The sequence below is a fragment of the Cherax quadricarinatus genome, chromosome 34 (genome assembly GCF_038502225.1).
Source record: "Cherax quadricarinatus isolate ZL_2023a chromosome 34, ASM3850222v1, whole genome shotgun sequence".
Taxonomy (NCBI): domain Eukaryota; kingdom Metazoa; phylum Arthropoda; class Malacostraca; order Decapoda; family Parastacidae; genus Cherax; species Cherax quadricarinatus.
Window position 1 is genome coordinate 14488100 of NC_091325.1, and position 27645 is coordinate 14515744.

Genomic DNA, 27645 nt, shown 5'->3' on the forward strand with positions numbered 1-27645 from the left:
CTGACCATAGTATTGCCAAAGCGCTCCTGCGTCATGTTGGCAGAGATATTTCATTTCACGCTCTCAAGAGCGGTACGCGCATCGTCACTGTCCAGAATGCTACCCAAGCTCATGATCTTTCTCTCCTTTCGAATATCGATACTACTCCTATCACTATTGAAAAACATCTTTCTCTCAATTCTTGTAGTGGTACTGTCATTCTGCCCCATACCATAGTCCAACAGAATTTCCAGTCATGTGGCAATGACATTTTTGAACAGCTGGAACTCCAGGATCTCCCAATCCTCAAAGTAGACACTTATGTCCTTCCTGCCAGGGGGCGGAGACGTTACCCTTGCAATGTGGCTCGTTTAACTTTTGACAGCCGAGAACTCCCGTCCTCTGTATATGTCGCGGGACATCGGTTACAAGTTCGAAAGGTGATACCTACACCGCAACAATGTAGAAATTGCTGGCGTTTTGGTCACCCAGCGAAATATTGCAGATCTATGGCCGAATGCCCAGTCTGTGGTGCCGACAACCATTCTAATACATCGTGCAGTCAACCTCCATCTTGCCTTAATTGTAATGAAGCTCACCCTTCGTACTCCCGCCGTTGCCAGGTCTACTTAAATGAACGTGAAATCCGTTGCCTCAAAGAGGCAGAAGGTCTCCCTTATGCTATGGCAGTTACTCATCTCCGCCTCCAAGGGAGACTACCCCGTGTTTCTTATTCTCGTGTTTCCAAACATCCCCCCACTTCTGGGGTCCCATCTTCTGCAGCCTCCTCTGTTGTTACCCCTCCCATAGCCATTACGGCATCTAATCCTTTTGCTGTCCTTGGCTCTGACGTCCCGACTACAACTCAGTCTGTTCTCACATCTTCGCGTCCTTCCTCACAAGCCCCAGTATCGACAAGACCTCGTACGACACCTAATACCAATCGCCCCTCTACTCAGAAGTCCAAAAAATCCACATTGCTCAAATCTTCTTTGCCCCTTCCTTCCCTTCTTCCACCTCCACACGTTACCTTCCCAGTCTCTGTACCTAGTTCTTCCCCTCTCTCTGGCTCTATTACAAGTGTGGAGATTCACCCTCCTCCTCGTACTATGCCTTCCACCCCCGTCCCCTCCCAAGTTTCTCCCTCTTCTGTCACCTCCCAGGTTTCTACCTCTTCTGTCCCCCCCCACACTTCATCTCCAGTCCCTTACACTTTTCCCTCCCCCTCTACTTTGGTACAGTCCATTACTGTCCCAATCTTTACTCACCCTCCTCCTCCTATCTCCAATATGGTTTCCCATACATCTTTGAATTCAGAAACACTTGAAGCCATTTCAGAATATATTGCAGAGACTAAACCTTCAATGGACACTGATTCACTTCCTGTTCCTTCTCTTCCCTCTCCTCCATCTTCACAACCCCATTCTTCGCAACGCTCCGTTCCTTCGCTACTTGAACATCTTCCAATGCCACCACACGTTGACTTTTCTAACCCCTCTAGTCCGTAGGTGCCTTTACCTACAGATTCCTGATATTTTCTTCATCGCCAATCATGGCCTATTTACAGTGGAATATCCGCGGCCTCAGGGGTAATCGGGGTGAGCTTCAGATGTTGCTTTCCAGGTTTTCCCCTGTTGGTGCTTGCTTACAAGAACCAAAATTACACTCGGCTGTTTTCCATCCTATCTCAGGCTATAATTTATTGTATTCTTCGGATCCTTTCTCAGATGGGACCTTTAATGAAAGTGCCCTTCTTCTACGCAATGATATTCCGTACTGTCAACTATTTGTCCATACCTCGCTGCATTACACTGCAGCCCGTATCCATTTGAATAAGTGGTTTACAATATGTTCTTTATATCTCTCTCCTTCTCGAGCATTTTCTATCCCAGACTTTGCCTTTCTTGTTTCATCCTTACCACCACCACTTCTGTTACTTGGTGATTTTAATGCCCACCATTTCCTCTGGGGGGGGTCTCATTGTGACTCACGTGGCATTCAGTTGGAGGCTTTTCTTGCCTCTCACCCCCTCCATGTTTTAAATACGGGTACTCCCACCCATTTTGATCCTCGTACTCATACTCTCTCTTGCATCGATCTATCAGTCTGCTCTTCCTCCACTGCACTAGACTTCACCTGGTCTGTTCTACCAGACTTACATGACAGCGATCATTTTCCGATCATTCTTACTTCTCCTTACTATTCACCACCTTCCCGTAGCCCTCGCTGGCAATTTGATCGGGCAAATTGGGATCTTTACTCACACCTCACTGCTTTTAGTGAGGTTCCTTCTTCATCCTCCATTGATGAGCTCCTACACATCTTCTCGACATCAGTTTATACCGCAGCTTCTCATTCTATACCCCAAACCTCAGGCAGGCATTCTCAGAAGTGCGTGCCTTGGTGGTCTCCTGCTTGTGCTCGTGCAGTACGTTTGAAACGTGCTGCATGGGGCAGGTACCGGTACAATAGAACCGCTGAGAGACTTGTTGATTTTAAGCAGAAGCGTGCGATCGCTCGCCGTGTCATCCGTGAAGCTAAACGCACTTGTTGGCGAGACTATGTTTCCACCATCACCTCTGCTTCTTCTATGAGTGCAGTCTGGAAAAAAGTGAGGAAATTGAGTGGTAAATACTCTCCTGACCCGGCTCCTGTTCTACGGGTCACTGGTGTTGATATAGCAAACCCTCTCGACGTTGCCATTGAACTTGGCACACATCTGGTCCGTATTTCCCGAGGGCTCCATCTATGCCCCTCGTTTCTTTCCTCAAAGTCTGCCAGAGAGTTAGTACCCTTGGACTTTTCTTCTCTCGGAGAAGAACAGTATAATGTGCCTTTTACACTTCAAGAACTGGAGGCAACGCTCTCAGCTTGCCGATCATCGGCAGCTGGGCCTGATGACATTCATATTCGTATGTTACAACATTTACATCGGTCAGCCCTTGTAGTCCTCTTACACCTCTTCAATCTTATTTGGGCACAAGGAGTTCTTCCCCAGCTGTGGAAATCTGCCATTGTTCTCCCTTTCCGCAAACCGGGTACTACAGGACATGATGCCTCCCACTATCGCCCCATCGCTCTTACAAGTGCAGTTTGCAAAGTGATGGAACGCCTCGTAAATCGACGTTTAATGTGGTATTTAGAGACTCGCAACAGTCTCTCCGCTAGTCAATATGGCTTTCGTAAGGGTCGTTCTACCATAGACCCCTTACTACGCTTGGATACGTATGTTCGTAATGCCTTTGCGAATAATCACTCAGTTATTGCCATATTTTTCGACCTTGAGAAGGCATATGACACAACTTGGAGGTATAATATTTTGGCCCAGGCCCATTCCTTAGGCCTCCGAGGCAATCTACCATCCTTCCTTAAGAACTTTTTAACTGACAGACATTTCCGTGTTCGAGTCAATAATGTTCTTTCCCCGGACTTCGTCCAAGCTGAAGGTGTCCCTCAGGGATGTGTTCTAAGCACAACACTTTTTCTCCTTGCTATAAATGATTTGGCCTCTGTTCTTCCACCCAATATTTGGTCATCACTCTATGTTGATGACTTCGCTATTGCTTGTGCAGGCGCTGACTGTCACCTTATTGCAGTTTCTCTCCAGCATGCGGTCGACCGTGTTTCCACTTGGGCCACCACACATGGGTTTAAATTTTCAAGTACCAAAACTCACCAAATTACTTTCACTAGACGCTCTGTTATCTCCGATCATCCTTTGTATCTCTATGGCTCCCGTATCCCCGAACGTGATACAGTCAGGTTTCTAGGCCTTCTCTTTGACCGTCGGTTAACCTGGAAACCTCACATTACCTCTCTGAAGGCAACTTGTCACAGCCGGCTAAACCTTCTTAAAACCCTTGCTCATCTTTCCTGGGGAGCTGATCGTCGAACTCTGCTTCGCCTACATTCAGCCCTCGTTTTATCGAAACTCGATTATGGCGACCAGATTTATTCCGCGGCCTCTCCTGCTACTCTCTCTAGCCTTAACTCTATCCATCACCAAGGCTTACGTTTGTGCCTTGGTGCTTTTCGCTCTTCCCCTGTTGAGAGCCTCTATACAGAAGCAAATGTTCCATCCTTGTCTGATCGCCGTGATGCCCATTGCCTTCGTTACTATGTACGCTCTCACGATCTACACAATCCTTCCATTTATAGAATGGTCACCGATATTAGTAGACATTCTTTATTCGTTCGCCGCCCCTGTTTGCTCCGTCCCTTTTCTCTTCGCCTACTTTCACTCTTGTCTTCCCTTCAGTTACCACCTTTATATGTTCATGTAGCATCTCACTTTTCCCTACCCCCCTGGGAAGTTCCAGCTGTTCGGGTCTGTTCTTTCTCACTCCCTTGCTCGAAAGCTCAACTGCCTACGGTGGCTTCCCGCTCTCTTTTTCTTGATCACTTCCACTCTCATTCTCATGCCACCGCTGTGTACACAGATGGCTCTAAGTCTTCAGACGGCGTCGGATTCGCAGCAGTGTTTCCGGACAGCGTCGTACGAGGGCATTTACTATCTTCAGCTAGCATTTTTACTGCTGAACTGTATGCCATTCTTGCAGCACTTATTCGTATCGCATCTATGCCTGTGTCATCATTTGTAGTAGTCTCAGACTCCCTTAGTGCTCTACAGGCTATACGAAAATTTGATACATCTCATCCCCTAGTTCTCCGTATCCAACTTTGGCTACGCCGTATCTCTACCAAACATAAAGATATTGTTTTTTGTTGGGTCCCTGGTCATGTCGACGTACAGGGCAATGAACAGGCAGACACTGCTGCGCGGTCAGCAGTATATGACCTACCAATTTCCTATCGAGGTGTTCCATTTCTGGACTATTTTGCTGCAATAGCTACCCACCTTCGCACCCGTTGGCAACAACGTTGGTCAACTCTGCTCGGTAACAAACTTCATTCTATTAAACCGAGCATAGGTTACTGGCCGTCTTCTTGTCATCAGTGCCGAGGTTGGGAGACCACTCTCTCCCGCCTTCGCATTGGCCACACTCGTCTTACTCATGGGTATCTCATGGAGAGGCACCCTGTTCCTCTCTGTGAGCAGTGTCAAGTTCCAGTATCGATTAGCCACATTCTGTTAGACTGCCCTCTCTATCAACGAGCACGCAGAATTTACCTCCAACGTCGTCTTCGTTCTCCTACTCTCTCTTTACCTTCCCTTCTTGCTGATGGACCCTCCTTTAATCCTGACTCTCTCATTGACTTCTTGACAACGACTGATTTACTCCACAAACTCTGATGATACTTTTCGCACTCCCCTCAGCCCTTTCTGGTTCAGTCTCTTGCTGCCCTTTACCCTTTCACCATCCACTGCCCCGCTGTTATCCGTAACCTGTTGCTCATCCATCTCCCTTTTGCCACCTGATGCCCTCGCTTCCTTCCTGCCCTGCAGCGCTGTATAGTCCTTGTGGCTTAGCGCTTCTTTTTGATTATAATAATAATAATGTTCCCTGATAAAATGAGAAATCACAGGAATGTTGGAAATATTACTATTTTTCACAGTGGTCACACTGTATATTAAGATATCACTCATTTATTGTGATCTTAATGCACATAATACTTTTATGTAGACTTTCAAAAATTAAGGAAAGTACTCCAAAATTAATCAGTTATTACTAATTGTATGGAGTCAAAGCCTTAAAAGTTTGAAATGATTGTACTGAATCATTTCAGACACATCACCCAAAAATAAGCAGTTAAAAAATATATAAGAAAATTTGACATTATTTTTATTAGTTTTTCGAGATTAGACAAATGGTTACAAACCTAATAGTGAATGTAGTATCGAGACAAATATGTAAAAAAATAGACAAAATTTGTAATGCCAGATTTGAGAAATCAGAACTAAAGTAACCACCCATGAAGAAATTTGAGAGACTTTTAAAACTAAATGACACAAAGCCTTAATCGTTAAGGCCCAATGCAGAATCGTAATTTTCTAATTAAAATGTTTTCTGCTGTGGAAGTAGAGAAAATTCACCTGGAATCATAACAAATACTGTACCATGGAACAGATGATGCAGCCGTAGAATGGGGGGTAAGACTTCCTGAGAGCAACTTACAATGTGAAATAAGAACTTGGTGCCATCACATGCTGAAGGGAAGATCAGAAGAGAAATGAAGACAGTACTGGGAAGAAAAAGCAGGACAACAGAGGAGTAGCTAAAGAAGACTAGAGTACAATACTATATACCAGTGCTTGGAGGACAGCTAAGGTCATTCCCAGAAGATGCACTGTATTGTAGTAAAGCAACAATGGGACCCCAAGATTATCAAAGAGAAATGGAGGAATATTAAATACCTAATGTAAGACTCTTGACACTTTAAAACATGATTGCAAACAAATCAGGGAATGGGTGGGGCTTAAACCCATGGCAAGAGTGTCCTAAAAATCATAGGCCATGGGTTCAAACCCCAACTATTCTGTGACATACCTAAGGCAGGCATGCAAATAAAGCATGGAGCACAGCAGACCGGCTGCAAGTTTTTGGGTTATACCCACAGGAAGCACAACCAATGCAGAGAAGGAAAACAGGTCAGAACACTGCCTGTCAAATTCTGAAGAAACACATGACCAAGAACAATTTGGTTATAACTACTGTGCCAGAATTTAGCTGCAGGAGATGAACCACAGAGCCTGCAAGTGTGCAGGAGGAAGGTCAGAGATGAGAAGGGCATCCTATAATGGAAGGCACAGAATGGTTTGTGCCACTAAATCCTTCACACTGAGAAACAGGGCCAGTGAAGCCCAAAGCAAAAGAGCAAGTGTCATTTGCAAAGTCTTAAGGATTAAGAGCCCATGGTAAGAGTAGAGAAAGCAAGGCCCTGAAATCCAGAAGTAAAGAATGACGACCTCACTGTAGAGAAGCAAAAGTGAAGGCACCTGAGGGCCCCACAGGAACACAGGGAAAATCCAATACACAACATAGGAGAAACATGTAGGGCAGATGAAAGCACACCAAGCACACAGAGGAGGTTCATAAAGTTAAAAGGTAGGTCGATAGTTCAGCAGATGAAAAACTCAAAAGCATCCAACACAGAGAGGAGCAGGAATGGCACAGGCAAGAACAAAAGATGACGGGCTTCCTGCCATCAGGCAAAATAAAACTATCTTGACAAGTGATGTGAAGGGGCCTCAATGAGTGAAAGATGTGGGATGAACCTTGCTGGGGCCTGAGAACCAAGAGATGTTGTGAATGGGGCATGACCTGTTCCAGGTGGGTCTCCAAGGGCTCCCAATGCAGAAACTTATACAAAACAGTATTATACTTTACTGTAAATGTATATGGCACAACCATATCTTGAAATTCATTTCTAGACCCAAAACAAAATTCTATTTTGTGATTTTTATCATATAATGCAAATAAACTGCAAATATATGGTATGCAGTTTTTTTCACAAAACCTTGAGAGGGAAATTGTACTAATAAACATAATAGAACTATTGCATATTTTAATAAAGCTCATGCTTTACATTCTTCATGAAAAGGATCTAGTGTTCGAAATTCTCTCCATGTTGGTGGCATGTGATTATGGAGATGGTTATTGCATCTCTTGCAAACATCTGTGAAGAGAGATACGAAGCTATGAAGCCATGTCTGAAATGGGAAAAATATACCAGATTAACCATACATGTTACACTCATCTATATTTATCTCAAATTTTTCATTTGCATATAATATTATATTACCATATGAACCACTCATTAGCCTTGAAGGGAGAAGGGAGGAGGGTGCATTGTAGCTGGCAAAAACCTGGACAAGTGTGACCATGGTGTAATAGCGCACATAATGAGTGATAAAGGAATAACAGGAAAAGTTGGCACAGTGGAACCTCAGTTTTTGTATGCCCTGGTTTTCATAGGATTCAGTTTTCGACGACTTTTTTCATCAAAATTTTGTCCCAGTTTTCGTACATCCACTTGGTTTTTGTAGTTGACAATGGTCCGCTGTACCAAATGCATCCGCCTGTCCACGCCCACATAAAACATCCCACATGTTCTGACTCAGTCTCGCTTTGTTTCTCGTTGAGCGACCATTACCCCGCGCGTCCATCCGAAACATTTCATAATAACCCATTGTTTTTGTGCTTGTTTATTGAGTGCAACTGCTAAATGAACCACCATGGGGCCAAATAAAGTTTCGAATATGCCTTCTTCAGTGATTAAGGACGTGTGCAAAATGGAGTGATATCATCCTAATAAAGCTGTTGCATGCTGTGTCTGCAACATGTTCAATGACAATGCCTTGTCCCATTTTAGGCAAATCTTAAAGAGATGCCAGAAACAGACCTCTCTGGACAGATTTCTTGTGCGACAAGGGTAGTGACTCTCAAGCTGATCCTAGTGCCAGTAAAAGACAAAGAAGGGAAGTAACCCTGGATAGGGCCTTGATACCTGAAGTTCTTATGGACGGGGATTCCCCTTCCAAACAATAACCTCTCCTCCTTCCTCTCCCCTCCTCTGTCTTCCATATGCCAACAAGAGTCTTCAATAAAGGTTAAAGTGATGTTAAATGTTCATTTATCCATTTCATTAGTCATTTATATTTATTTCTCATTGTTTTCTGTGTGTAAAGCTATAGTTATTCTCTATAAAATGTATTTTTTGTTAATATTTTTGGGTGTCTGGAATGGATTAATTGGATTTACATTATTTCTTATGGGAAATATTGCTTCAGTTTTCGCACAATTTGGTTTTCGTCAGACTTTCTGGAACGAATTAATCACGAAAGCCGAGGTTCCACTGAATATGGATCTATAACTTCCTGACAACTAGAACACAGTAAAGTCTGAGGCAGCTACAGTGAAAGGTTCTGCACCGAAAAGCACAGTACAGTGGACCCCCGCATAACGATTACCTCCGAATGCGACCAATTATGTAAGTGTATTTATGTAAGTGCGTTTGTACGTGTATGTTTGGGAGTCTGAAATGGACTAATCTACTTCACAATATTTCTTATGAGAACAAATTCGGTCAGTACTGGCACCTGAACATACTTCTGGAGTGAAAAAATATCGTTAACCGGGGGTCCACTGTACTCACTCTCATTCTATTCCTCATCCTCATATCTGACATGAGATTATTATTATAATCAAAAAGAAGCGCTAAGCCACAAGGACTATACAGCATCTGACATGAGAGAGTTGTACTCACTTAGCTGTGGTTGCAGATACCGAGTTACAGCTGCTGGCCCTGCCTTTTCTCTGGTCACTACTAGGTCACTCTTCCTGCTCCATGAGCTTTATCATACCTCTTCTTAAAGCTATGTATGGATCCTGCCTCCACTACATCACTACCCAGACTATTCCACTTCCTGACAACTCTGTGACTGAAGAAATACAGTGGAACCCTGGATTTTGTCCTTAATCCGTTCCAGAAGGATGGTCTAAATCCGAAACAGACGAAAATCGAAGCAATATTTCCCATAAGAAATAATGTAAATACAATTAATCCATTCCAGACACCCAAAAATATTAACAAAAAAATTTATTTTAAAGAATAACTATAGTTTTACATAGAGAAAACAATGAGAAATATAAATGACTAATGAAATGGATAAATGAACATTTAACATCACACTTACCTTTATTGAAGACTCTTGTTGGGGTATGGACGGTGAGGAGGGGAGAGGGAGGAGGAGTGGAGGTTACTGCTTGGAAGGGGAATCCCCCTCCATAAGGACTTCAGGTATCAGAACCCTATTTGGGGTTACTTCCCTTCTTTGTCTTTTACTGGCACTGGACCCCTATTGCACTAAAAATCTGTCCAGAGAGCTCTGTTTCTGGCCTAAAATGGGACAAAGTATTGTCACTGAACATGTTGCAAATACGGCTTGTATCAGCTTGGTCAGGGTGATATTTTTCCACAAAAGTTTGCACCTCATTCTACTTTGTACAAATGTCCTTAATCACTGAGGAAGGCACCTTCTCCCCTCTCTCTTTCTCCTCCTTTGAAGCAATTTCCTCAGCTGTAGTCTGTTGCTGTTCCAAATGAAGGTCTTGCAGCTCTTCAGTGGTTAGCTCTTCCCTGTGGTCCTCCACCAACTCTTCAACATCCTGGCCACTCACATCCAACCCCCATGGATTCCACAATAGATTCCACAACAGGTGTAGGATCGACAGGGTCAGCCTCAAACCCTTCAAAATCTTTGCTGAGGACACATTCTGGCCACAATTTTCACCAAGCAGAGTTCAAAGTCCTGGAAGTCACTCCCTGTCAAGCCTTACCTATAAGACTTGTGCAATGGAGGATACTGAAGTGATTCTTCTAGAACTCTCTTAGGGTCAATTCAGTATCAGAGGTCACTTCAAAGCACCTTTGAAACACTGCTTTCATGAAGAGTTTTTCTGAAGTCAAAAATGACCTGTTGGTCCATGGGCTGGATGAGAGGAGTGGTGTTAGGAGGCAAGAACTTCACTGTTATAAAACTGAAGTCCCTAAAGAATTGGTCTTCCAAGTCTGGAGGATGAGCAGGAGCACTGTCCAGTACCAGAAGGCACTTGAATGGCAATTTATTTTCCAGGAGGTATTTTTTCACACTCGGGCCAAACACTTCATGGACCCAGCCAATGAAAATTTGCCTCGTGACCCATGCCTTATTATTAGCTTTCCACATCAGACACAATTTACTCTTGACAACATTGTTTTTCTTGAACACTCGGGAATTTTAAGAATGATACACCAGTAAAGGCTTCACTCTGAAATCCCCACTAGTGTTACCACAGAATGAAAGAGTTAGCCTATCCTTCATAGGCATGATGTAGGTCCTCTTCGGCATTTTCTTCCAAAAGAGGCCTGTTTCGTCACAACTGAAGACTTATTGGGGGACGAATCCTTCAGCCTCTACATATTCCTTGAATTCATCAACGAATTCTTTGGCCTCACATTTGTCTGAACTTGCAGTCTCACCATGCCTTACAACACTGCGTATGCCACAACGCTTCTTGAATCTGTTAAACCAGCCTCTGCTGGCCTTAAATTCACTAACAGCAGCACTCGCTCCAGGCATTTTCTTTACAAGATCCACGTGCATCTGCCTTGCCTTTTCACAAATGATTGACTCCACAACATTATTAACTGTTTTTCGTTGATCCACACCAACAACAACGTCTCCATATCTTTGACTGTTTATGATCTCTGTTTCGTTAGCATATTTATCCCTTTCACAACATCTGCTTCCTTGATTTCTACTTTCTTTGCCAGGATGGAACTGAATGTTGATTTGAACTTGCCATACATCCTGGCGAGCTCAGCCACACATACGCCACTTTCATATTTTTTTACAATCTCGAGCTCTATCGTGTTTCTCACCTTCTTAACCAAAGGGCTGGCACTAAGAACTTTCTTTGGGCCCATGGTGGCTTATTTTGCAATCACACTCAATAAACAAGCACAAAAAACAATGGATTATTACAAAATGTTTTGAATGAATGCTCACTCAACCAGTTACAGAGCCAGACTGAGACACGTACGCATGAGTGGCGACATCCTGGGCAGGCGGACATGTCTGATATGGATGATTTCCGGGACAAGGTACGAAATCCGGAGCAAAATTTCGCTGAAAAAAGTGGCCGAAATCCGAATCATACCATATCTGGTGGGGACAAAATCCAGAGTTCCACTGCACTTCCTAACATTCCTGTGATTCATCTGAGTCTTCAGCTTCCAACTGTGACCCCTTGTTCCTGTGTCCCATCTCTGGAACATCTGTCTCTGTCCACCTTGTTGATTCCTCTCAGTATTTTATATGTTGTTATCATATCCCCTCTATCTCTCCTGTCTTCCAGTATCATCAGGTCGATTTCCCTTAACCCCTCCTCGCAGGACATACGCCTTAGCTTCATTACTAGTCTTGTTGCAAACCTTTGCACTTTCTCTAGTTTCCTTATGTGCTTAGCTAGGTGTGGGTTCCAAACTGGTGCTGCATACTCCAATATTTGCCTAATGTACAGAGTGTCCTTATTAAGATGTCAGAATGTTGTTTTTAGGTTTGGTAGGCACCCATATTCTTTGCAGATGACACTTGGTTGCCATAATAGTGTCCTCCATCGAAGACACCGCAAGACTCCAAGCGGACATCAACCAAATCTTCAATTGGGCCACTCAAAACAATATGAAGTTCAATGAAGAGGCATTTCAACTACTCAGATATGGAAAACTTGAGAAAATTAATACTGAATCAAGGTATATAACAAATTCTAACCATACAATAGAGCGAAAGAGTGATGTGAAGGACCTGCGAGTGATAATGTCAGAGGACCTCGCCCTCAAAGACCACAACAATGTATCTACTGCATCTGCCAAGAAAATGGATAATGAGAACCTTCAAAACTCTTCAAATTGCTTTCCTTCTCCAGGCTGGAATACTGCTGTACACTAACTCGACCCCTTCAAAGCAGGTGAAATTGCTGACCTGGAGAGTGAACAAAGAATTTTCACTGTACACATAAGTATGATAAGGCACCTAAATTACTGGGAATGGTTGAAGGCCACTGATTTGAATTCCCTGGAATGCAGGTGAGAGGAATACATGGTAATATACACTTGGAAAATCCTAGAGGGATTAGTACCAAACCTGCACATGAAAATCACTCCCTATGAAAGCAAAAGACTCGGCAGGAGATGCAGCATTCCCCAATGAAAAGCAGGGGTGCCATGAGTACACTGAGACACAACACAATAAGTGTCCAGGGCCCAAGACTGTTCAACTGTCTCCCAGCATACATAAGGGTGATTACCAATAGACCCCTGGCTGTCTTCAAGAAGGCACTGGACAGGCACCTAAAGTCAGTATCTGACCAGCCGGGCTGTGGTTTGTATGTCAGTTTGTATGCAGCCAGAAGTAACAGCCTGCTCGACAGACCCTGATCCACCACGAGGCCTGGTCTCAGACCAGGCCGCGGGGGTGTAGGCCCCTGAATACCTCTCCAGGTATACCCTCCTCTTCCTCGTATCCAACATGATTATGCTCATTCCCAAGAAGCCATATGACTTATGGGCTTAGCTCATCCTATGATTATGATACAAATATACTCACTCGTATGATAAATCTGGTACATTCTGCCACGTAGGCTTTACCACTGTAAATTATTATTACGTACTGTATTTCTTTTGCAGGCACATAAAAACAATGCACATTAATGGCATTAATAATGATCTGATGATTTACATTTGTACAATTTCTAATTTTTAACACACTGGTCATCTCCCACCTAGGCAGGGTGACCCAAAAAAGAAGAAATTAAAGTTTTTCTTCTTTTTACACTTAATAATTTATACAAGAGAAGGGGCTACTAGCCCCTTACTCCCGGCACTGCAGCCACCTCTTACAACACACATCGCTTATGGAGGAAGGATTCTTTTCAACTTTGACATGGAGCAAAGTAATGTACAGTAAGTTCTCACTTAATATCATCGATATGTTCTTGGACATTGCAACTTTAAAGTAAAATGACTTAAAACAAAACCAATTTTACCACAGGCTAATTGATATAAACATCAATCCCGGCCGGGGTATGGTTTGTTTGCAATCGTGTCATTACGATTTCGTGAGTCATCAAGGGTGCACAGGGCACCTTTAGCATTCGTTACAACAAGGTTAAATCAAGGAATAAATGTTTACGAGGCAAAAATTTAGGTAGTAGGTTGGTAGACAGCAACCGCCCAGGGAGGTACTACCGTCCTGCCAAGTGAGTGTAAAATGAAAGCCTGTAATTGTTTTACATGATGGTAGGATTGCTGGTGTCTTTTTATTGTCTCATAAACATGCAAGATTTCAGGTACATCTTGCTACTTCTATTTACACTTAGGTCACACTTCACATACATGTACAAGCATATGGGTTTTCTTCTATTTTCTTTCTAGTTCTTGTTCTTGTTTATTTCCTCTTACCTCCATGGGGAAGTGGAACAGAGTTCTTCCTCCGTAAGCCATGTGTGTTGTAAGAGGCAACTAAAATGCCAGGAGCAAGGGGCTAGTAACCCCTTCTCCTGTATATATTATTAATGTAAAAGGAGAAACTTTCATTTTTCCTTTTGGGTCACCCCGCCTCGGCGGGATACAGCCGGTGTGTTGAAAGAAAGAAAGAGGCAAAAATTGTAAGGAGCACCTCCCACCAACATGCAGTTCTAAAACAAACATGCAAATTCCACAAAGGCAGTGGTCCCAGCCAAGAAAAAAAATTTTCCTCATGAGCATTATAATGAAACGTTGTTGAGGACTTACTGTACGTATTATAAAAAAAGTCTATCACAAATAGATTATAAGTCTAAATACTACACACATGAATAAATTTAAAAAAACATACAGCTTTCGCACACAGCAGAAATAATTTAACAAGGTACGTAGAACATAACACAGTACAGTAGCCACCTGGTACAGTGGAACCTCAGTTTTCATGATTAATCCATTCTAAAAAGTCTGACAAAAACTGAATCGTACAAAAACTGAAGCAACATTTCCCGTAAGAAATAAAGTAAATCCAATTAATCCTTTCCAGACACCCAAAAATATTAACAAAAAATACATTTCACAGAGAATAACTATAGTTTTACATACAGAAAACAATGAGAAATAAATATAAATGACTAATGAAATGGATAAATGAATATTTAACATCACTTTTACCTGTACTGAAGACTCTTGATGGCATATGGAAGATGGTGAGGAGGGAAGAGGGAGGAGGAGAGGGTATTGTTTAGAAGGGGAATCCCCTTCCATAAGGACTTCAGGTATCAAGGCCCTATCCAAGGTTACTGCCCTTCCTTGTCTTTTACTGGCACTAGGACCAGCTGGAGGGTCACTGTACCCCTGTTGCACAAAAAATCTGTCCAGAGAGGTCTGTTTTTAGTGTCTCTAAGATTTGCCTAAAATGGGACAAGGCAATGTCATTGAACATGTTGCAGACATGGCTTGCAACATCTTTGTTTGGGTGATATTTCTCCACAAAACTTTGCTGAGGGGCTGAGTCATCCGGACGTGTTTGGTACGGACGATTTGCGGATGTGTTTGGTACGGACCATTTTCAACTCTACGATAACCAAGCGGATGTACAAAAACTGGGACAAAATTTCAACGAAAAAAGTCGTCGAAAACTGAATCCTACGAAAACTGGGGCACACGAAAAACGAGGTTCCACTGTACTTTAAACTACAAATATTTAGCACTAGTAAGGTACATAATCCTGAAATTAATCATACCTTACAAAAAACTAAAACTCTAATAACCACTAGGAGCAGCCAAAGCCATTTAATCTTAGTTAAAGAGGTGACTACAAAGTCCTGAACCACAAAGAATTTAGACCCAGGAGACAGATCAACCATCAGAGCAAGCAAGCACAGATGGCAAAAGATAGATGACCTGGATTGAACCATATTGCAGCCCCCAAGAACTGTGATACAGTGGATATGATCTAGGCTAAGATCCACTTATGATATGATACCAAGGGCATGAGCTGGAGTTGTAGGAGAACCATAGATCAACTTGGATGCAGGATAATAGAAGCTGAGTCATATGGAATACCTGATCCCAAAGAAAAACGAGAGAGGAAGGTATCCATACACAGAGATCCAACCTAATGTTGTGGTGTTTAAAGATATAATAAAACTTAGCCATAAGTAAACTTCCACACAGTGTAAAAAGAAATAAAGATATGTACTCACAAAAAAAGAGCGGACGGCTAGGTCGGAAAATCCTGAAGAACAGAAATTCAACATGGCAGCATTAGCATTATCTGTCACCTTCTGAAACACTTTGTACTGGGATGACGTGTACAGGTCAACCTAAAGAGAGAAAGATGATATAATGAATATTAACACTGGAATAAATTTTGTAGTCTTCACAATTTATTTACTTTGGGTTACATTTTTTCATAAAAATAAAGTCCCAAATTTACCCTGCATTTAATGTGGCTGAAGTAAAAAAAAAAAAATTACTAAGGAAAAGGATGAGCATAAAAAAAACATAACACATTCCAAGTTTGGTTGTCTATTATTTGTCCCACATCTTTTCTTCCTTTTAGTGTGTATTACTATATCCACGCTGAGGTGCTAAACCTATACAACAGGTAATAACGATAGAATATTTTACTGTATCATCTATAAGAGGGTTTAAGCAGACCAACTATTATAGCTGAAGCTAATTTTCACACATTTCTCAAATGCTAGAAATATTTTATTCTGTACTTTACAACTTGATATATAGTACAGACGCCCCCCAACTTACAAACAAGTTAAGTTCCAGAAGGCTTTTCGTATCTTGAATTGCTCGTAAGTTGTTTTGCCATTTTTCTATTATGACTGTTATTATTATTTTTAATATTATTATCATTATTATTATTGTTCTCTCTTGGTGCCGTTGTTCATTGAAAACTTAAAGACAATACTGTACAGTATCAGTAATGTATGGTTCTTAATACTAAAGCATATTTTAATAACAAATACTGTAATAAAAAGTCTTACCTTTTTAACCGGTACAATAAACTTGAGGTAATGGATGAGAGGAAGATCGGAGGTTGTGTTGGGCTACTGGGGGAGAGGGTCGTCAACCTCATACACTTTGTCATCAAATGCTTCGTCAGTCAGGGATTTGTAAGCCTGGGTTTCATCAACATTTGAAGAGGCTTTTGAGGTAGAAGGCACTGGTCTGAAGAATTTGTCTAAGGAAGTTTGTACCGTTTTTCTCTTCTCGTCATATAGAAGACGTTAGCATGAGATAGAATTGTTAACACCAGTTGAAACCTTCGAGAATCTCTTGATATTGGGGTCTTGAAGCTCAAACATATGGAGACCTCTTTTTATAAGAGAAAATGCCTCAGCCATCATTTTCGTCTCAAACTTTTTAGAAGGAACAGTTTCATCTTGTTCCTCTTGCTCTTCCTTACGCTGCATCTCTTCCAGCTCCATCAAACCTTCATTCGTCAGCTCCTCAGATTGTGCCTCATACAGCTCCTCAAAATCTTCTTCCTTTAGGTCCAGATGAAGTTTCTCACTCTGGCCAATGAGACTGGTGACAATATCTTTTGCATTCTCTGCCGGATCAAAGCCCTCAAAGCTGTTGACAAATTGTGGACATAATGCCTTCCAATGCTGTTGACAAATTGTGGACACAAAGCCTTCCAAAACATCATACTATGCAGAAGGTAGACAACTCAACCAGATCAACCAGGCTGTGATGGATATGTGAGGCAGCGGGCCTTCAGCAGCAACAGCCTGGTTGACTAGGCAAGCACCAGATGAGCCTTCCCATGGCCAGGCTCAGAGAGTAGAAAAACTCTCGAAACTCTTCAAAGGTATATCAAAGGTAACTCAAAATTCGGATTTGCGGAAGTACTGTGAATGAAACTTTAACTAACACGTTAGTCTGTTCGTATGTCCAAATGTTCATAACTCGAATGTTCGTAAGTAGGATAGCGTCTGTACCTTAAATTTACAAATGCTATTTTCTTTAATAATAATAATAATAATAATATATTTATTTTACTACAAGTACATGTACAGGGTATACAGTCCTAGCTGGTAACAATGACATACTACTATATAGAAAGTCCCTTGTTATGTTCCGCATTTCGGGCAAATTAGGTCAGTGTCCCAGGATGCGACCCACACCAGTCGACTAACACCCAGGTACCCATTTTACTGATGGGGAACATAGACAACAGGTGGAAAGAAACACGTCCAATGTTTCTACTCTGGCTGGGAATCGAACCCAGGCCCTCGCCGTGTGAAGCGAGAGCTTTAACCACCAGGCCATCAGAGCCCTTTATATTGGTTTAAGGTATATTACATAAACCTATACAGTAATATATTTTCTTTTCTTTTCTTTCAACAAATCAGCCGTATCCCACCAAGGCAGGGTGGCCCAAAAAGAAAAACAAAAGTTTCTCTTTTCAAATTTAGTAATACAGGAGAAGGGGTTACTAGCCCCTTGCTCCTGGTATTTTAGTCGCTTCTTACAACACGCATGGTTTACAGAAGAAGAATTCTGTTCCACTTCCCCATGGAGATAAGAGGAAATAAACAAGAACAAGAACTAGAAAGAAAATACCAGAAAACCCAGAGGGGTGTGTATATATATGCTTGTACATGTATGTGTAGTGTGACCTAAGTGTAAGTAGAAGTAGCAAGATGTACCTGAAATCTTGCATGTTTATGAGACAGAAAAAAGACACCAGCAATCCTACCATCATGTAAAACAATTACAGGCTTTCGTTTTACAATCACTTGGCAGGACGGTAGTACCTCCCTGGGCGGTTGCTGTCTACCAGCCTACTACCTAGAACAGTAATATATTTAACTACAAAAAATAAATAGGTAAGAGGGTCACAATATGTCTGGCAATGAAGTGGCAAAAATAAGGAATCATTCATATCATAACACTTATTCTGTCATGGTGCAAGAATAGACGAGTATCTACCTTGCCATCTTCATCAAGTAAAGGTTCATTGTATGCTCTGACAACGACCCATTCAATGAGTATTCCTTTGAATGTCACCACAGCTCTCAACACACGGCCTAGAGTCACCTGCAATACATAATTGACCCTGAATTTAATTTTATATACGTATAGTAAATTTTAGTTTCATGCAAAACAGGTCACCCCTTGTATTGCCAGCCAAGCATCTACACTCTAAGAGCACTGCATGCCTTATTCAGTGTTTTTATCAAACGATTTTGGAGATATTCATCATTTCATCTCTTCTCTGGTTATTAGCAATGGCACCCAAAATAAATATTGGTGATACTCGAGGTGCCAAGAAGAAAATTAAGCCTGAAACATTGATAGTTTAAAACACAATGAGGTTTTAGATCCACTGAGAGATAATTTATATGATGCAATTTGCACACTCCACTGGTCTCAGAGAATCAACCACTCAAACAATTAGGTGCAGAAAAGAACATAAGAGTTGTAATGAGAAATCCTAACTGCAGCTTGCTGAAAAAAATGACACACAAGTTGATACAGCTAAATAACACAGAATAGTTAATGAATGTGTGGAGTGAGGAGACAACAGTGAATGGTGCCCCCCTGACTTTATGCTAAGATAGTACACAAAAGCAATATCCTACTATTAAGCTGTGTGTGAAAGAAGGAAAGCTTTCACAGCTGTGTACATTTAGTGCTAGATGGTTTGGGTGATGTATACGCTGTAACTGGTTACAAAATAATATTAGGAACAGGAAAAAGTTAGCTCATCAAACTGACTTGATAAATTTCCATGCTGAGCTTGAGCAAATTATTTCTGAGGGTTATAATCCTGAACAAGTACTAAATACTGACAAGACATGGTTATGCTGGAAGAAAAAAAATGGAACAAATGATTTGAAGTGCAAGCCTATGCTACCTTAACTTGCAGAGACTTCCTTTGATTTAAAGGTAAAGTGAAAGCCAGTTTGCCTGATATTTGGTGGTCTAACAATGCAGCATAAAAAACTAAAGTTCAAGCACTATTTTAATCCTGCAGAACTAAGTGTCCCAAAAGAGCCTTGCACTCAAGGTTCTTCTCACTCATGATAATTCCTGTAGCCAGCCTTAAATCTTAGTCTTCGAACTCAAATGTGCAGATTGTCGAAATAGTAACATGATTGCAAAAAGACCACAGAACAGGTGGGGGCTTGCACACTGACCTAGAGTTTTATGACTCGCTTGCCAGGGGTTCAAACCCGACCTATTCCCTCGTTTCTGCAGATCATGTTTTTTTTTTTTCTCTCAACAAGTCGGCCGTGTCCCACCAAGGCAGGGTGACCCAAAAAAGAAAGAAAATCCCCAAACAGAAAATACTTTCATCATCATTCAACACTTTCACCACAGTCACACATTATCACTGTTTTTGCAGAGGTGCTCAGAATACAACAGTTTAGAAGCATACACATATAAAGATACACAACATATCCCTCCAAACTGCCAATATCCCAAACCCCTCCTTTAAAGTGCAGGCATTGTACTTCCCATTTCCAGGACTCAAGTCCGACTATATGAAAATAACCGGTTTCCCTGAATCCCTTCACTAAATATTACCCTGCTCACTCCAACAGATCGTCAGGTTCCAAGTACCATTCGTCTCCATTCACTCCTATCTAACACGCTCATGCACGCTTGTTGGAAGTCCAAGCCCCTTGCCCACAAAACCTCCTTTACCCCCTCTCTCCAATCCTTTCGAGGACGACCCCTACCCCGTATCCTTCCCCTAAAGATTTATATGCTTTCCATGTCATTCTACTTTGCTCCATTCTCTCTAAATGACCAAACCACCTCAACAACCCCTCTTCTGCCCTCTGACTAATACTTTTATTAACTCCACACCTTTTCCTAATTTCCACACTCCGAATTTTCTGCATAATATTTACACCACACATTGCCCTTAAACAGGACATCTCCACTGCCTCCAACCGTCTCCTCGCTGCTGCATTTACCACCCAAGCTTCACACCCATATAAGTGTTGGTACTACTATACTTTCATACATTCCCTTCTTTGCCTCCATAGATAACGTTTTTTGACTCCACATATACCTCAATGCACCACTCACCATTTTTCCCTCATCCTTCATAAATCCATCCACCGACACGTCAACTCCCAAGTATCTGAAAACATTCACTTCTTCCATACTCCTCCTCCCCAATTTGATATCCAATTTTTCTTTATCTAAATCATTTGATACCCTCATCACCTTACTCTTTTCTATGTTCACTTTCAACTTTCTACCTTTACACACATTCTCAAACTCATCCACTAACCTTTGCAATTTTTCTTTAGAATCTCCCATAAGCACAGTATCATCAGCAAAAAGTAACTGTGTCAATTCCCATTTTGAATTTGATTCCCCATAATTTAATCCCACCCCTCTCCCGAACACCCTAGCATTTACTTCTTTTACAACCCCATCTATAAATATATTAAACAACCATGGTGACATTACACATCCCTGTCTAAGACCTATTTTTACCAGGAAGTATTCTCCCTCTCTTCTACACACCCTAACCTGAGCCTCACTATCCTCATAAAAGCTCTTTACAGCATTTAGTAACTTACCGCCTATTCCATATACTTGCAACATCTGCCACATTGCTCCTCTATCCACTCTATCATATGCATTTTCTAAATCCATAAATGCAATAAAAACTTCCCTACCTTTATCTAAATACTGTTCACATATATGCTTCAATGTAAACACTTGATCTACACATCCCCTACCCACTCTGAAGCCTCCTTGCTCATCTGCAATCCTACATTCTGTCTTACTTCTAATTCTTTCAATTATAACCCTACCGTATACTTTTCCTGGTATACTCAGTAAACTTATTCCTCTATAATTTTTACAATCTCTTTTGTCCCCCTTCCCTTTATATAAAGGGACTATACATGCTCTCCGCCAATCCCTAGGTACCTTCCCCTCTTTCATACATTTATTAAACAAAAGTACCAACCACTCCAACACTATATCCCCCCCTGCTTTTAACATTTCTGTCATGATCCCATCAGTTCCAGCTGCTTTACCCCCTTTCATTCTACGTAATGCCTCACGTACCTCCACCACACTTACATTCTGCTCTTCTTCACTCCTAAAAGATGGTATACCTCCCTGGCCAGTGCATGAAATTATCGCCTCCCTTTCTTCCTCAACCTTTAAAAGTTCCTCAAAATATTCTCGCCATCTACCTAATACCTCCCTCTCCCCATCTACTAACTCCCCTACTCTGTTTTTAACTGACAAATCCATACTTTCCCTAGGCTTTCTTAACTTGTTTAACTCACTCCAAAATTTTTTCTTATTTTCATTAAAATTTCTTGACAGTGCCTCTCCCACTCTTTCATCTGCTCTCCTTTTGCACTCTCTCACCACTCTCTTCACATTTCTTTTACTCTCCATATACTCTGCTCTTCTTATAACACTTCTGCTTTGTAAAAACCTCTCGTAAGCTACCTTTTTCTCTTTTATCACACCCTTTACTTCATCATTCCACCAATCACTCCTCTTTCCTCCTGCCCCCACCCTCCTATAACCACAAACTTATGCCCCACATTCTAATACTGCATTTTTAAAACTATTCCAACCCTCTTCAACCCCCACACTACTCATCTTTGCACTAGCCCACCTTTCTGCCAATAGTCGCTTATATCTCGCCCGAATTTCCTCCTCCCTTAGTTTATACACTTTCACCTCCCTCTTACTTGTTGTTGCCACCTTCCTCTTTTCCCAACTACCTCTTACTCTAACTGTAGCTACAACTAAATAATGATCCGATATATCAGTTGCCCCTCTATAAACATGTACATCCTGGAGCCTACCCATCAACCTTCTATCCACCAATACATAATCAAATAAACTACTTTCATTAAGCGCTACATCATACCTTGTATATTTATTTATCCTCTTTTTCATAAAATATGTATTACTTATTACCAAATCTCTTTCTACACATAGCTCAATTAAAGGCTCCCCATTTACATTTACCCCTGGCACCCCAAATTTACCTACTACTCCCTCCATAACATTTTTACCCACTTTAGCATTGAAATCCCCAACCACCATTACTCTCACACTCGATTCAAAACTCCCCACGCATTCACTCAACATTTCCCAAAATCTCTCTCTCTCCTCTACACTTCTCTCTTCTCCAGGTGCATACACGCTTATTATAACCCACTTTTCACATCCAATCTTTATTTTACTCCACATAATCCTTGAATTAATACATTTATAGTCCCTCTTTTCCTGCCACAGCTTATCCTTTCAACATTATTGCTACTCCTTCTTTAGCTCTAACTCTATTTGAAACCCCTGACCTAATCCCATTTATTCCTCTCCATTGAAACTCTCCCACCCCCTTCAGCTTTGTTTCACTTAAAGCCAGGACATCCAGCTTCTTCTCATTCATAACATCCACAATCATCTCTTTCTTATCATTTGCACAACATCCATGCACATTCAGACTTTCCACTTTGACAATTTTCTTCATCTTATTCTTTTTAGCAATCTTTACAGGAAAAGGGGTTACTAGCCCATTGTTCCCGGCATTTTAGTTGACTTTTACAACACGCATGGCTTACGGAGGAAAGATTCTTATTCCACTTCCCCATGGATATAAAAGTTAAAGTAATAAGACCATGAACTATTAAGATAAAATCAAAGAAAACTCAGATGAGTGTGTATACATAAATGTGTACATGTATGTGTAGTGTGACCTAAGTGTAAGTAGAAGTAGCAAGACATACCTGTAATCTTGCATATTTATGAGACAGACAAAAGACATCAGCAATCCTACCATCACGTAAAACAATTACAGGCTTTCGTTTTACACTCACTTGGCAGGACGGTAGTATCTCCCTGGGTGGTTGCTGTCTACCAACCTAATACATTTACCACCCAAAATTACATCTTTAACAAACTGGATCAAGGAGTTATGAAGACATTTAAGTGCCACTACACATGCAAGGTCAAGAAAAAAAGGCATTTGCAGCAATGGATGATAGATCCAAGAATGGTAAGCCAGAGTTCTGGTGTAAATTTAACTTACTCACATTCTGCAAGGAACACCATCTTTGTTTTCTGTATGTGTCTCACAACAGTATTCATTTTACCAATATATTATTATTGAGCACATTAATGCATTTGTTTTATCAAACAAGAGCTGGCAAGTGGGAGAGCTATTAGCTCTATGATCCCTCCTGCCCACAGCCTGGCCAGTGACGTCACAAACCCAATCAAAGCACACAGGGTGATGACCAGTACAGCATTCCTGCAAGTAATTATGTGGCATTACCAATGAATGTCAGTTACCCAAACCCAAGACCAAGGAATACTACGCTCTCTCAAGGCGGAAAAATCAGTAATCCGGAAAGGCTTTGGAACCTAAGGCTCCAGAAAATCGATGTTGTACCTGTACTGCTGCACAAAATTAATGCACCAAAACCTTTATATGATATTAGCCTGAATAAACATTTACTGTATATACAGTATATTTAATTAGTAAAAGTGCTCAAAGTTATTTAAAAGATTTTAAAAGGAAAAAAAAAAATGATACCTGGACTACAGCATTGTTACCAAACGGTCGAGACAGGTTTAGCGTCATGTCTGGAAACATCTGGTTAATACTTTGAATTATTCCATCCACTTGCCTGTAATATCAAAAGTCTAAATTAATGACAAAGACAATATTTCAATCATATAGTACATAGTGTAACATGCACAACTGTAGACAAAGACATCAAAAGTATTGCTGTGGTGTTCAGCTTTAGATTTATGAACTCCTTTTAATGACATATTTCACCATGTGTCCATGAATGGTATTTTTTGTTCTGTGCATTTCTATGACAACTATGTAATAAACAAAAAATATGTGAGCACTAATGCTTATTTGTCTCATTATCTTTCATTTTATTAATAAATATACTATACCATCCTCTATAATCTAAAACTCACTCTGGTATTCATGAAAATTTTACAAGAAATCTGACAGATAAAACAAAAGCAATTACTGTATAGAGCAAGATTGGCAGACAAATGTCTCTATAATTTCTACACTCATCTTCGCTACCATACCTATGCCCAACTACATTTTTGCTTTTATCCAGTCGTCCAAGCATGACTAAGCATTTTGTGCGGCAATTCAGAATTGTCACTGCCAACATTATTTTTTTTTCTATTATTCTATATATGGTTGTTTCTAATGTCTCTTGATAGTTTTTTGGTTTGTAATACCATCCAGATGAAACATAAGCTACAAAAACATTGAAAAATGTCAAAAAATTTGTTTCAGTGCAAAAGAACTTTCCTCAAAAGAATTTTTTTTTTTTTATAAATTTTGAGGAATGACTTAAAAATCTGTTACAAATGCTAACCCTTTAAAAATTCACCTTACAATCGAGAAAACAAATTACAGTACACATGTTGTCTTACTGTTGAGGTACATTATGGTTTAACTGAACAGGTCGTCTCCTTTTAGCAGAATAAGGTGATGATATTGATGACCTCTTGAGGTTATTTCCAGAGAAGAGAGAGTGCATTATTGTAGAGTAACAGTGAACCTGTTGATACAGAAGATCATTAGTAAAAATATAAACTCACTATATTTTTTTTACCTTATACAGTAACAACAAAACTAAGTGAAATATGAGAAGTGGTACACGAGGTTCAATGTGGGGAAAGTGCAAAGTCCTAGTTCTTGGAAATGAAAATAACCCTGGCACCTTTAAACCAAAAAAATATAAAACTTGATCATACAGAATATGAAAAGGACTTAGGAGTTATGGTAAATGGATATCTCAAGATATGGCAGTAGTGCCTTAGTGTCCATAATAAGATTAATAGAGTGAGTGGATGTATATTAAGATGCATATGCAACAGGTTATCCTACAGCTCTAAACATCATTACTGAAGACTCATTTGAATTATGCAGCACAGTTTTGGTTTCCATACTAGAGAATGGATATAAATGAATTGGAAAATAATACAGTACAAAGAATGAGAAAATTAATTCACTCTATAAGGAATCTTTGATGTAAAGACAGGCTAAAAGCCCTGAACTTACGCTCTTAAATATACCAGTACGTGAATTTAATTGTCTCGCAAATATCTCTCTGTAAAAAAAGTAAGTTTGGCTAACTCTTACCTTTTCCATCCATGTGTAACAGTCCAACAGCTGGTAGTAAAGTGGCAGTTTATCTGGTGTGGGATCCAAGGAGAGGAGCCCTGTGTTGCCCAGATTTACCGGGTTTGATGGTGGACTAAGGCCTGCCACTTGTGTCTCCAACTCTCTGCAAATTTAACTAGTGCTTATTTTCTTTTCTGCTGAATTATTAACTAAAATTATGTACCACAAAAAGTGGTCTAAGTTTTTGACATTACATAATTGTTTACTGTACTCGTATATAAAAGGTTCAAACACTAATAAAAAATTAAGTATGTAAGTTTACTTAGGTACAGGTCCACATAAGTACACTTATCTTACATAATAATATACTTAGGATAACCCCAAATAAAAGTCAAAGTGGCCTATTTCCATTGGGGTCCTTGTAATATCTTATTATTTAAAGCCTAAAAGTAAGTTACATGATTATAGCCTTAAAAGTTAAACCAGCTAAGTAACTTAACTGTGTGAAAATCAGTTACAATAAAAGTGGATACTACAGGAATAAAGGAAACCGAGTTATTTACATTAATATTAAAGAGAAGATCAGCTTACAATAACAGGTACATGAATGTTAGTTATACAAGAAATTACTCTCCTCATTTCTGTAGCTTCATTCATTAGGTACCTTTCTGTAGCTTCATTCATTAGGTTCCTTTCTGTAGCTTCACTCATTAGGTACCTTTCTGTATCCTCATTCATTAGGTACCTTTCTATAGTTTAAATTCATTAGGTAGCTTTCCGTAGCTTCATTCATTAGGTACCTTTTAGCTCTCTTCCTGAACTGGCTCATGCTAGGTTAGTCTTTGACATGTGCAGGTAATCCATTTCATTCCTTGGTTATAAAATAAAAGGTGTTTTAGGCCTGACCACCTACTGTAGGTACCACATTATTATCAACAGTGCTAAACTTACAAGTGTCATACAGCTGTAAGTACTACAAAATTGTGTTCACTTCCCCCCCTCGTACTGTATTTACGTGTACCTGGATAAAAACTTACTTACCATACCGGGTCCTGTGTCACTGACTGTCATGGTTATATTATTCAAGAACCAGAAACATTTAAACTAACCGCAGGTGAGTCTTGACATCAGCCATAACCTTCATTGCTCTCTCTGAAAAATTATTCTGCCCTTCAGTAAGATTATCTTCTTTAGCTCCCTCTGACACTATTTTAAAAAAGAGTGTAGCACTGCTCCTTAGTGTTCTGAGCGTGTTGAGAGTTACTGTGAGAGTATCGACGTTCAGTCCTTCCATTGCTGCCATGTTTCTCTGTTGATGTTATTGTTGGGTATTAAGACTGAGCAGTTCGAGGACCGTGTGAACCCGGCCGCCGGAGCACTGGATTCATATTATTATTATAATCAACAAGAAGCGCTAAGCCACAGAGGCTATACAGCGCTGTACTGGATTCATAAAAGATAACATTACCTCCCGGAATAATTCGCAAATTACCAGCAACATTTACAAAGTCACAGTAACTTTCTGAAGTGTGTGACTTTGTAAATGGTCCAAGTCAGACTGAAACGTTGTCGAGAGCTTGTATCTCCTTTGTGCGGGTTATTTGTGTATTGTTCCAGTCACGGTATTGAGCCTTTTTGTTCTTGACCCCCCCAGGCTAGGGTATACCCGAAGGGTGCTTCGGGGGTTAATGCCCCCGAGGCCCTCGCGGTTTATCAGGGTCTGATCAACCAGGCTGTTACTGCTGCTTGCACGCAATCCGACGTACGAACCACAGCCTGGCTGGTCAGGAACTAACTTTTGGTGTCTGTCCAGCTCCCTCTTGAAGACAGCCAGGGATCTATTGGCATTCCTCCCTTATATATGCAGGGAAGGCGGTGTGCTGCAGTTATTACCGCAGTCGGCGTGCTGAATCCATCGCTACCAAAGTGCCATACCCATTGTGGAAAATATTTTAATTTTCCAACGCTATAGTGCCTAATAGATGTTTAATGTGTCGATATGGTCAAAAATGTATTTGAAAATAGAATAGAACCAAGAGTTCCCTTTGCGCATGCGCGGATGT

The 27645-nt window shown here is 40.8% G+C and overlaps 1 protein-coding gene across 2 annotated transcripts; it reads right to left on the reverse strand.

Moving 5' to 3' along the window:
* Positions 1-7429: 7429 nt before the first annotated feature.
* On the reverse strand, positions 7430-27128 carry MED27 (mediator complex subunit 27). Of its 2 annotated transcripts, XM_070091187.1 has the most exons (7): positions 26692-27098; positions 25601-25745; positions 24889-25016; positions 24014-24107; positions 18406-18513; positions 15654-15773; positions 7430-7591 (listed from the first exon to the last, which is right to left on the reverse strand). In XM_070091187.1, exons 1-7 carry the CDS (start codon positions 26883-26885, stop codon positions 7457-7459), a joined length of 924 nt encoding a protein of 307 aa, XP_069947288.1. In that variant the 5' UTR covers positions 26886-27098; the 3' UTR covers positions 7430-7456. The 2 variants fall into 2 exon arrangements, with proteins under 2 accessions (XP_069947288.1, XP_069947289.1); XM_070091188.1 differs by lacking the exon at positions 18406-18513 and having other exon boundaries at positions 26692-27128.
* Positions 27129-27645: the final 517 nt, after the last annotated feature.

Bases quoted from the DNA above. Each gene is read 5' to 3' on its own strand.
- MED27 (XM_070091187.1), bottom strand. From the start codon at position 26,885: ATGGCAGCAATGGAAGGACTGAACGTCGATACTCTCACAGTAACTCTC. The intron at 25,017-25,600 runs GTAAGAGTTAGC...CTGTATCAACAG, and splicing joins GTTACACATGGATGGAAAAG to GTTCACTGTTACTCTACAAT. The intron at 24,108-24,888 runs GTAAGACAACAT...TTGATATTACAG, and splicing joins AACCATAATGTACCTCAACA to GCAAGTGGATGGAATAATTC.